This window comes from Egretta garzetta, unplaced genomic scaffold, assembly GCF_000687185.1.
Source record: "Egretta garzetta isolate BGI_Z169 unplaced genomic scaffold, ASM68718v1 scaffold397, whole genome shotgun sequence".
Taxonomy (NCBI): domain Eukaryota; kingdom Metazoa; phylum Chordata; class Aves; order Pelecaniformes; family Ardeidae; genus Egretta; species Egretta garzetta.
In genome coordinates this window covers 2,817,236-2,830,014 of record NW_009260493.1, presented here as the reverse complement: position 1 = coordinate 2,830,014, position 12,779 = coordinate 2,817,236, and the positions used below count along the sequence as shown (strand labels likewise).

At 37.1% G+C, this 12,779-nt stretch overlaps 1 protein-coding gene across 3 annotated transcripts in view; it reads right to left on the bottom strand.

The window, feature by feature from the left end:
- The window catches only part of ZDHHC14 (zinc finger DHHC-type palmitoyltransferase 14), a 113,874-nt gene that overhangs the window by 44,144 nt on the left and 56,951 nt on the right, over positions 1-12,779 (bottom strand). Inside the window, exon 2 of one of the 3 annotated variants that reach the window (XM_035899847.1) lies at positions 8,672-8,874. In XM_035899847.1, the coding sequence (XP_035755740.1) occupies positions 8,672-8,874 (203 nt within the window). The remainder of the gene's footprint in view (positions 1-8,671; positions 8,875-12,779) is intronic. The other 2 variants (XM_035899848.1, XM_009644300.2) reach the window with 2 other exon arrangements.

Sequence of the window (12,779 nt, the reverse complement as noted above, 5' to 3'; positions counted from 1 at the left end):
AATTTGCTATGACTATTTAGAGTATAAAAAAAAATTTAAAAAAAAAAAAAAAAAAAATCAAGCGGAATGCTTGCAAATTCCCCCAACTCAGCATCAACTTCAGAGTTAAGTATATTCCCTTTTTCTTGAGCCTATTATCGGTCTCTGCAAGACCCTACTTGATAACTTGCCCTCTGCCAGTAAAGCATGTTTCCAGAAAATTACTCATTGACTTTGTGGTAATTTCATCTAGACTCTAATTCCAAAATGTATATAGAACAAATCCTATGCAGGACAGTATCAAGAGCTCTATTACAGTCAAAATTTAGCACGTCTGCTTCTTCTTTTCCACCAAGACAGTTACTCTTTCAAGGAAGGACATCAGTTTGGTTACATTTTATTTGCTCTTGAAATACATTGTTGCTTGTTTTGAGTCTTAAATGGCCACACACACACACACCCAGCCCCAATTCTTACAGTTCGATCATTTAGCAGTTTGCTCCATGTCTTTCCAGACAAAGAATAGTTTCTAGCGATAGAATAGACAGATTTCTATTAGACAGAATATTAGATAGACAGATATAGGTACAGTATAGTAGATGACAGATTTTTATTTTTCTTTTAACTACTACTACTACTACTTTCCCTCTTCTGACCTGCGCTTCCTATCAGTTGTCAAGAAGTGTGCAAGTTCTCTTCTGAGATAAAAGCAAAATGTAGAATCCTTCAGTTTGCCCTCTGTTATTTCTTATTTCCCAATTATACAGCATGCCTTCAGCTTCTCTTTCTTCCTCTGACCTCTAACAGGACCTGTCTGTTGTCTTCTACTGTTCCTTGCTGGTTGCAACTGACCTTATTCCTCTTTTGCCTTGCCAACACTTCCCCTACATGCTTGTGCTACCTCTTTATACTCACCTTTAGAAACTGTCTCCACTTCTGATACAAGTATCCTTTTGACTGAAATCTTCAAATGAATTACTAATACAGACAGAATGGCGTCTTACTACACCTTCCTCTGTATGAGGACAGCTTGATGATGCACATTTAATATAATATTGCTCAACAAGAGAGGTCCCTTTTGCTTTGTGGACATCCTTAATTTTTTTTTGCAATTCCTTTCACTTTCTGTTTTGCTACAAACACAGATGGATGGGCTACTACCACCTCACCAAATCCAAGAAACAACTGCTTTCCATTCCTATACCCTGATGGTGGAAACAGCAGCATCACAGCTCTGTTAGTCCTCCATCTTCACCTGGAAAGAGGTGATAGCCTAGATGGAAACCTTTCACACTGTCAGCATGGCCACCCCGTTTCCAAAGAATCACCTGAATGAATGGAGTACTGGCAGTTTCTTTAGAAGGTCTTATTTTGAGAACTGTCCTCCTTAATCATCAGCTCGTCCTATTCTATGCTTTCTGACATACAAACCCAAAGTTTAATAAGGTTTGAAAGAGCTTCAAAATAGCATTCTTAAATCAGAATACCTCCTCTTGGGCCACAATAATTTCTCACTGCATCTGTAACAATTTCTGTGAGGCTGCTTCCTAAAGAGACAGGTAGAGCAGACTAAGTCCCAGGTATCTAAGAACAACTTGAATAGAGTAAAAGCCACAGATTGGACATGCTATATGCACAAATGTTAGGAAAGAAACAGTTTGGTAAAGGCATTATTTTTATCTGAAGAATCTCTTGCTTAGAAGTATGTTACGGTTAACCTTGCACCCCATCTTTAGAAGGTGCCTCAAGTTCAAAGGTACAGCAAGTTCTAAGGCCAAACTAGAATGATAGTTTTGGAACATGTATAAGTTTTCCTCTGAACTGCAGGAGCCATCCAGCTTTTCCTGCTGCACAAATGCCACTCCATGAGGATACATCTTTTTAGGGCACATTAAAAAAATATATATATTTTAACAGTACGAAGATGTTTCTTTCAAATTCCATTGTTGATTCCAGAATCACAATTTTAGGGCAGAAGGATTTGTTATAGCTACCTAGCTTGTTCCTCTCCATTAGACTTGCCATAAGCCCTCATGTTTAGGAACTTCAGCCCCAAACTTCACATTTGCTGGCAATATAGTTCCTTCCTTCAAGACTCCATTGACCCTTTTTGGAAGACTACTGGGTTTGCTACTGCTGAAGAAAGGACAGTGGTTTTGATCAGCTCAGCAGCTGTGAAGCAAGTCTTGTGCTACCATTTTTTAAAAAAAAATTTGTAAACACAAGTTCTGAAACAATCACACATGGAAACATTTTGACACTCCTATCTTTTTAATACAATCTTTGTCTTTTTTCAATATTCAATTTATATTTTTTGGTTTGCATTTAGCCAAAACTCTGTATCTGACAGACCCTTTCTTTAAAGAAAATATTACCATCAGCTGCTTATTTAAAATAATACATTTCCTGACTTAGACCAATATTTCTTTGAACACAGGGTAAATAAGCAATTCCTTGAACAGGAACCTGTGCCTGTATTTTAGACTGAAGCTGGTACCTTATTCTAGGTAAAGGATTCTTTGAAAGAGACCAATGAAATTAGACCATAACACTGATTAGGAAAAGGTGCCAAATGAATGCTTTATTATCCTTTTCCATTTTTTTTATGCTTAAAAAAAACTTGGTGAGTTTTTGTAGCCTAAGCTATATACCGTATTTCTGAGGTTTTCAGATCCTTAAGCAAGATGATTCAACCTCTTCTGAAGCTCAGATGAATAGCAATAATTTTAATATGTCTATCCTATTAGAGAATTTGAAGAAAGGAGCTAAAACCTAGCACATGCTGTACTTTGAGCTTAGCATGGAGGAGGGAGGTTACAGTTCAGATATCCTCAGCAGCAGCTTGTTAAGAGCTATAGAGCTTACTCCCAGATTTCTTTACTGCAGAGCACATGTTAATTCCATTTATGAAAAGATTATGAATGCTCCATCACTGCAAAGAAACTAAGGATGTCTTGTTCCAGCAGAATTGGGTTTACTGGAGACTGCTGCCATCAAGGACTCAGGGCATGGAACCTGTCTCTCCCTCCTAGCACCTCCACAGGAAAGAGAAGGCACCTACCCAACCCAGAGAAAGCAAAAGCTTTGAGGAAATCCCATCACAGGAACACAAGATGGGTAAAAAGCCAAGAGGAAGGAAGGATCATGAAAAGAGGAAGAAGTGACAGACAGGGAAGGATGCAACCAAGTAAGATCCGGGTAAGAGCCACAGAGGCAGGGCTGAAGAGAAGTATGGAAGGATAGGGCAGAACTCAGGGTGTATGTACCTAACATGCAATAGAAATAAAAGGCAGAAAAGAGACTAAGGGTGGACTCTAATCACCAGAAAGCACAGGATTCTCCAGAAACAGGAACCAAAACCCAAAGAACTTTTTGGAACAAACTGTGGTCAAGGCCCTAATAACAAGTGCATTGTTATAGGGATGACTTCTGCCTTACTTGTCCAGGTTTTCATTACTCAAAGAACAACTTACTGCTCCTTCTAACGATTTTGTCTTTATAACCACTGGATTATGAAAATAATGCATCTAAGCCACTTTACAAGCTGATTAGCAAGCATTCAAAATACCTCATCCTTCAAAGAGACCCAAGAACACACTCAGTTAATATTTACAGCCTGTTTATAAATCTGCCATTCTATAAGAATAGAGAATTAAACTGCACATCATAAAAACTCTAAAGTGAGTATTACACCACATCCATCCAAACCCATAGATACAATTAAATATTGCATTTATGGGTGCTGGATTTAAAAACTGAGGAATTCATTTGCTGTGGTTAAATTGGGGAAAACCCTTTAATAAAAGCATATTTAACACATGATTTACATCATGATTTCACCAAGTAGCTAGATATAGTGGTGAAAAATATCTGTCACAGCAAGATAACGAAATCCTAATATCTACTCTTCAACAAGTCACTTACAATCTCATCTAGCAGACCATCACCATTATCATCTTTATACATAATTACTGAAAAGGTAAATTTCCATTAGAAAGTCCATCTCTTTTACATAAGAAGAATAGGTTACAGAAGTTTTTGTTCTGAAATTTTTTCCCCAACTGCACCATCATTATTACTAGCAGATAATCACCAAGTACATTTCAGTAGCAACTTCATTAATGGATTTTAATTTCATTTTCTGCTTAAGAGACTCAATAATTTCAAAGAAACAGACACAGAAATGGAAAAGTACCTACAGAGATGACAGGGAACATAGGACAGTACCTAAGATGGATACTACTATTCTTTTCATCATCTTATCCTTCTCTGTTCCTTTCTTAAATGCAGGTACAAAAGCCTCCCACTGTTTGGGAAGTTTTTATTTCGTTAATTTTTAAACAGCTTAAGGAATTAGGACTATGATTTTTCTATAGCTGAACTATCAGCCACTAGTATATGTGGCACAATTCAAAACACCTTATCTGTCCTTCTCTTCTAAACTGACAATCACTTGTTTTTACTCAAACTGTTCTCATTAAGGGAAGCAACAAAAAGTATATCCTTACTTTAGCCTGAGTTAAGGTAAGTTCCCTCAAATACTTGTTTCTTCATATACATTATGCTCCAGCTTTTCCTTACAATCATCTCACGTTATAGCAAGAATAAATTATTCTCTCAATCATCAACACTTGTTCCATTACAAAGAAAAAGAAACAAAACAGAACACCAGCACTAAGAAGCCCAGCAATTTGTCCACAAATCTTGCTTCTAAATCTTGCTTCTAACTAACTTTGAAATCCTATCCTTAGCCAAAAATGGGTTTAATGAAATCTGTCAATATGACAAGTGAAACTAAGATGGTTGGTCAACAGGCTCAGACACAAATGTTTTCCCTTCTCCTAGTTCTGGTTTAAATATACTTCACGGGTGCAGACTTCCATACAGTGTCCTCCTATGGGGCCTCAGCCGTTTCCTAATGAGAACGTCTTCTGATTAGGTACAGCAGTGTCCCACGCAATGCTGCTTTTCTGAGAAGGTAAAAGGCCAGCTAACACAAATGGGTTGGTTGTATGCATATAATGGTACACATATAATGGTACAATGGTATGTGTGTTGTTCAGTAGAAATAGGCGATAATTTAAAAACAAGTCTGGTATTGATCTAACAATTGTTAAGCTTTCATTTTTAAATTTAAATTACCTTTAAGTGCCAAATTTGATAAAGGTGAAATTTACTGAAATACACCACTTTTTTTTTAATTTAAACTTTTAAAAATATCATTCATGTTTTATTTTATTTAGAAAGCAGCACTGCTTCCTTTATTAAATGTCTTAATTAACTCATATCAGGTATGATAAACATCTACTTTTATTCTTTGGAAATGGCTTAGATTCTGTTACTCATCATTAGGACAGCAGAGACCAGGATGATGAATGGCAAATTAAGACTACTTGTCCTGCACCACAAGAAGAGGACACAATAGAAGTGCTGGGATTGCTGGTGTGAAACAGCTGGAAGAGGTCATGGTGGCAAACTTATGAAGTGTAAAGGCTTAACAGAAATCTAAGGTCTTCAAATAAGTCACATGGAAGGTTATTCAATTAGAAAGATATTCTTATGATTTCAAATATCTAATAAACCTATACCTTCCAATCATAAGACATTTTACTGGGAACTCCAGCACTGAAATAGGCAAAGAATGTCCATTACTCCCCAAATACTGCATCAATAAAACTGAAGGAAAACACCATTCTAAAAACCACTGAATACTCACAAGCCGTCACAGTAATTACAGCAGTAACGAAACAGTTATACGGGAAGCTCTATTTCAAAATGGCTTTTTCCAGAAATCTCTAAATTTTAAACAATTGTTTATCTGCAAATTATAACACAATGTTATGATCTAAAGGGGCATTCCTTTTTGGCAACACTAAGGAATATACCTGCCTGAATTCTGTCTTCCTCCCACAAGTTATTCCTAGAGAACAGCTTTTTTTGAGAAGAGTTGGGGGCAAAAAAAGAGAAAGGAAGGGAAATTCTATTTTTCCTACATTTCCCAAAATAGTTCCAAGATGCTTCCCCCCCCAACCTTTCCTTCCCAGCTATAAAAATAATGCCATTACCCATTATAACAACTTACACACGCCTGCATAGCACATTAAATACTCAGTATTTGATTCTGAAAAATTGTTGCAGTGACTACTGGCAAAAGCTAAAAAAAAATAAGCTCTAAAATCAGTCTTCCTAAGAAATCTGCTAGCTTTTCCAACAAGACAAATTTGAACTTTGGCATCTGTTTTTGACATATCTTAATCCTGTGAATATTAGGAATTCTTCTATTACACAAGCAAACGTTGGAACTATTGTGTTTGAAGAGAATTCCAGTTCCTCGGTTTAAACACATTCCATATCCATTTTTAATGTTTGTTGGAATGTAGTGAGAATATGGCTTCACAATGCTCCTCTATTTCTGATTTAATTTCTTTATGGCATGGAAAGGCAGGTTGCCTGAGGATTTTCTTTTTAAATAATCCAGAGTGCCATATCAGAAAGTAAGCAAACAGAAGAAATGTATATGAATTTAAATTAATCCATCTGGGATTGAGCTATCTGGGTCATCTCGGATCTAACAGTTTTCTTCCCTGTATACTATGTACAGTATGGTTCTTGCCTAAAGCTAAGTCTGACTGGCTAAATGTAACCTTCTTCCTGTCATGGCAATGACAGCTGGCTCCTGGCTCTGAACAATTAATCCAAACAATGCACAAAAGCAACATAAGTTTTCTTCCTGTAATGTGAACGCCAGCAGAATACACTGGTTTTAAAAATCGATACCAGGTCTATAAAATTTGGTGAACTACACATCTCAGACTTCACGCACCCATGACAAAAGATTTCTTTCCCACAAAGTTCAATGAACATGTTACATGATCATGCAATTCCAAAAGCCTCAAGCCTACACAGAGAGCATACAAAGTAAGTACAATTAGCTGCTGCACATAGAACGCTGCAAATGCATTGATTCTACTTCATAACTCAAATCCAAATGCTTTGAAATACACAAAAAGCTGTTTATTACAGACACCTTTTTTATCTTAACACATAACAGCTGCTGTTAGGTCCTTCCAAATCTGGTGAAAGAAAATAGTCTCACTGTAGTGACAATGAACTCATCACTGCTTCTTCTTAAAATAATCCATACCAAAGATAACGTGCACATTTCCAGAAAATAAAACCATTCTTCTCCCTCCAACAGCAGTTTTCTGAAACTGAGCCCTTCAGATGAGTTTTTTTTAATCACAATGAAACCATTAGATTCTAACAACCACTGAAGTACGTATGCATTTTAAAAAAAAACTTCCTCTGCTAAAGGCTCATAAAGGTCTAAATAGTCAATATAAGTTGATACATTTTTTGTTTTACCTTAACAATATTTTTTGTCCAACAGATCTCTTAAGTGGAAGACATAACTTCATGACATGCTTACTGTCTCTTAACAGCTAAGTAAGAGGAAACTAATGCCATATTGTTGTTAACATTTTGCTATTTTGACATGAATTCTCCTATCATTCCCACTTACTGGCATGGTTCACAGTGTGATTTTGGTGTGTACAAATAACGTTTTCTGTCTGAGGAAACTAAACCAGAACTTATGCTCCATGTGTACACCAAATGAACTCTACCCTGTAACATGGCATAAGAGTCTAAACCAATGACTTTGCCCCTCAAGACATTTTCACCAATGCTTTCTGGAGGACACAGTCTATGACAGAACCAGACAAAACCTAGTCTGAAGTAAACCCCTCAAATTCACACTGTATAGATGCAGAAGTGTCTGCAACAAGAGCTTTAGTGCACTCATTTGCTTCTGCTGCGTAAATTATTTGCAACAGTAAAATAAGCCTAAGACAGTACTATAGGATTAAACATCAAGGCCCCTGCAGGTGATTCTTCTGTGCTGTTATCCGCCTTTTTAATTATATGAGTGAGTGTTCCTCAAATTGCTTCAATCATGGGATTTCCATTGACTATCATATCAAAGCAGATATAGCGGCCTTTAGTAAGCTTTACTGGCTTACTGAAAAATAAGCCAACAAACCCACTGTTTACAAAGCAGCTCTGCAAACTCAACCTGTGTTTTCTTATCCAGGTAGCACATTTAAGCTATTCAGCAGATTTGTAGCTGTAGAAATCCCACAATTAGAATTTAGTTAACAATTCTCTTGATAAATGAGGCTGATTAAAATCTAGTTCACTCTCCTTTAATTGTGCTGGCTTTACACAGATAAAAAAAATAGTAACACTTTATTAGTTACTGAAAAAACCTTCCCAAGACTGCCTCAACTTACAAGACTGTACGTTAATACAGAGACTTCCCACTTTCACAAACATAAACAACAACATAATTAAATTCAGTTAAACTCTGAGGGTACATTACTTTAAAAGATGCACAATTGTAGAACCTTTGCAATATCAGCTTTCTTGCCAAAAACACTTCAGAAAGTATTCTCTTGTGCACCACAGAGACTTGAACCATGCTTGCTGAAAAGTATTTACAGTAATAACTATCACTCTCCAGGGCCAGGATATTGTTTACTATCTTTCTCAATGAAGAACTGATCAACCATCTTTCCACAGGAATCACTGCAGCGTCATCAGACATTACAACTCCAGAACAATTACTGTGGCAAGATAGGAGTAACTCCTCCCATGAGCAGAGCAGCACACTGCCTTCACACAGTACACGCACCCTCGGGAGGAAAGCGAAGAGACAACAGACCTTCAGTGTTACCTATTTGTCTCTCTAGATCTGCTGCTTCATCTGGTGTTGCACGTGGGAGGACACCAGGATCACTGAAACTAGTACGCAGCAGGGTCCCCATCACGAAAAAGAAAAGAATCCCACCAATTGCAGGTATAGCAGGTGTAATCTTCTCTGACAAATACGGACAACTGGAAAAAGAAGAGACATTAAACATAATCAGTAACACATAGCAACTTGCTCTCAAAAACTGTTTACCATTGTAAATGCATATGAAGAATTCACTTTCTTCTATTGATACATTACTTGTCTTTGAGTGTTTATTGAAGCTGAAATTTCTGTTTATGTGTTCATGACACTTCTGAAATTTCTTATAATCTGTTTAATACAATAACAGTCCAAATAGCATAGTGACGACCTCACTAATATGCAATACTCATTTTAAAAGAAAATATTTTTATTACAGGATATTATAAGCTCATATGTTTGTTCATCATTATATAAAGTAAATTGGGGGGCAGGGAGAAAGGGGAAATAACCTGAAGATATTCAGCAATAAAAAGCAAAGCACATAACATGATGAAGTAAGCCACACTGAAAAATTTAATTAAGTCTATAAAATGAATTTATCATTTGTCACAAAGATGGTGCTGAACTTACAACTGTGACACATGCCTCTAATAGCCTTGGTATACATCAATATTATAACACTACTACTGATTCTCTTTCTTAATCCATTTCTTGTACCTTGGTAAACTTGTTTACAAAGTAAGACCAGTGGAAATGACAGTGCAATATGCCTGGAAACAAATAATCCAGAGGGGTCTAGGGCAACATCAACAGCCCTTTACTAGGCTCTACAGTTAGCAGATTTACAATATACATGCAGGGCTTAAGACTGGATCACAGTTTTAGCAAGTTTTCCTCTATGCTTCACAGGTAATAAAATCAAAATGGACAGAAGCATTGGAATCTAAACAGTTGTGCAAGAAGAGGTGATGTGAACACTTAGACATTACATAGTATACCACTCCCATTAATCTGAGTCATACAGTAAGCACTGCAATATCGTCTTAGAAAACACACAGGCTGAAGACTCTCCTCCTAGCTCTTACATTAAGTAGAGGCGGGCAAAACACAGAGACGGCTTCATGCATTTCTGATGTCTGCATTAGAAGTCATAAAATAAGCCTAAAACCAACATGCCAAAACCAAGTTCTAGGCCTTAGGGCTTCATCTAAAGCTTCCAGGTATCAATCAAGTTTAATTAACATCATCTTCCCTGTTTCTGCTGGCTGCCTTTAATGATTCAGACGCACGAGCTTTTGCAAGTCAGTTAACCTCACTGGAATGCTAACTCTGAGCAAGTGATGACAACGTCAGCTTCACTGTCCATCACTTCTGCCAATGGGACGGGGGGAGAATGGAAACACTTTTCATACCAGCTACCATGTACCAAGCATTTATCTCCCTGCATAATCCTGTTAAGTGTACTTGGCCATTTCATTGAATGTCGTGGGTTTCACAGATGCAGGAAGTCCAAACGCATTACATGGTGCATCACACCATCACTATGAGTGGAATTCATCTTTTGCCCTACATGAATGTAATATTACAGGTATAAGAAGTTACAAAAAAATAAAGAGACATCTGTGTATAAAAAAAGGTGAGGGGCAAGAGATACTGTGGTTTGATATAATGAATAGACTGTTTAAATACTAGGAAACGTACTTCAAATGCACACTTCCAGGAAATCTGTGTCAAAGACAGATTTATGAAATCTGGGCTAACTAAAGGAAGCAGCAGCAAGACAGCTGGTAGATATAAGCCTTGCTCCCTTCATGTCAGAGAAGTTAGCCAGAACGAACAACAAAAGAGAAGCTTTCATACCACATAAATGTCCTACTGCTCAATTTATTTCTTGCCACAAAGGATTACTGAAATCAAAACTGCTGTAATATGCTCAGACAAGAGTACAAATAGGCTGCAAGAATGTATTTTTAAAAGGATTAGAGGGAACATGTACATTAATGAATACTAAACATAGCACAGTGCTATTATTCTCTTATTGCATTATTCATTACACATACCAAAGAAATTGCAACTGTGATGAAGTCTGTTGACCAAACAAGAGCTGTGTGTGTGTGTGAAAGGTGCCATGAGATAACCTCACAGCAGCACAGTAGGTGCAACACAATTAGACAGATGCCAATGCAAAAACCAGTAATGGTGTCTATCTACACAACTTAAATCTGGAATTCTCAGCGATACTCAGAGAATGGAAGCTGAAGAGCTGTCATGACAGTGACATGTTTTGTTTTAACAATAATTTCATAGGGAATTGGTAGAAAGAACAAATTCCCATGCGGAAATACTGAGAAAGCCTTGCATTGCCAAAAAGCAGTAACTTCATTATAGTAAAAAAGCACAAAAATGGCCATCTCTGCCTCACTGAACCGAGTCCATCTGCAGTGGAAAAAAACCCACTCTCAAAGCCCTGCACACTTTTCACCACCGGGCAAGTGTAAGGTAACCTGCTTCGCCTTAAGGTGTTTTCAGGATGTAACACCCTGTATTTTATCAACTTTGACTTGTAATTACTTCACTAATAATGTAGAAAAGACCAAAGATGTCATCTTTGGCAATAATTACCAACTAATGCTCTGCCAATTCAGAAATTGTTTCAAACTGAGAAACCAGTCCTTACAGAGACTCAGACAGTAAGTCTAGGCAGGACCATTCAAATCCAGCCTGACTTGTGTTCCAACAAAGCATATAATATTGCATGGGCCTGCAGAGCTCAGTGATATCTATCCTTTAGAAAGGCCCAATCAGTTTTTCAAGTTTCTGTCAATTACATTTAAAAAACCCAGATACTGTACAGACCTTTTTTTTTTCCTTCATGTCTGTATAAAAAAAAAAAAAAAGAGGGGAAAAAAAAATCTTAGTATCTCCTGGGTTATTAAAAAAATCTACTAAAAGTGGCTTCAAATTAAAAATGTGGATTTTAGCTCAAAATTGTCAATACATCTATAGAAACACACTTGCACATTTATATAATTTATATTTGCATGCTTATATAGCAGTACAAACACATTTAAGTCTATTTTTTTAAAACAATTTGTTTTAGTGTTACTACTTTAGAATTGTCAAGTACTGTATACAGAAAAAGATTATTCCTAATATTTGCTCAAATTCCTTGATTAATTTGCTTCAACTGAGTTTGCATATATTTAGGCATCAGCTTTCCTCAGATATTACAAGAAGTACCTTTTCTGGATGGTATTTTCAGTGAGATTTTAAAGTAGCAGGTATTTTCTGATAGCAAACTTCAGAACTTCCAGGCAGAGGGCCTCCCCACACAGAGGTCTGTCCGTCTGCAGCACCCCTCACGATAATGCTGCACAGAGCTCCAGAACAAATCTCTGTCTTGTACATATCTGCAGAGCAAGTAGTGACAAACCTTGCAGCACTTGGTAACTACTAGACGTGAACTGACATCCTCAGTTTACATCTTAGGCACAGGAAAGTAATTGTCCTTAACTGGTATCTGCAATGATAGCACAGAACAAGCACTGACTGAGTCCATCCCAGAAAGCACTTTTTTAGGAAGTATTACTTGACCATAGATCCCCACTAGAAATTTTTCTTGTGGAAATAGCTTCTTCAGAGAAGAATGTTTGGATTTGCACATAGAAACCAGTAACACAACCTGAAGTTTTGATTTAATTGAGGGACTTTATACAAATCAGCCCTGCTTTTTGCTTAGCTTCTCAGCTGCTTTTTTGAAGCACCGTGTGCAAGTTTGCATGCATGTAGGAGGGAAATAAAACCTACTGGAAGACTAGTCTGTCACAGCTAGATAAAAATAAAAACACACTGGCATTTGCGAGATAATTATCAAGCATCATCCCTGTGAACAAATGATGCAGGAGAAAAACAAAAGTAATTCTTACCACCCAGCAGCCCTCTTAACTGTGTAACCATGCTCCCTGTGGCTACTGAGATCAGCAGAAAAACACACGTAGTAACTGTACTGAAGAGTGCACACAGTGAGAGCCCTACAACTTTCAAGCTCTTTCATTAGAAGGGGGTG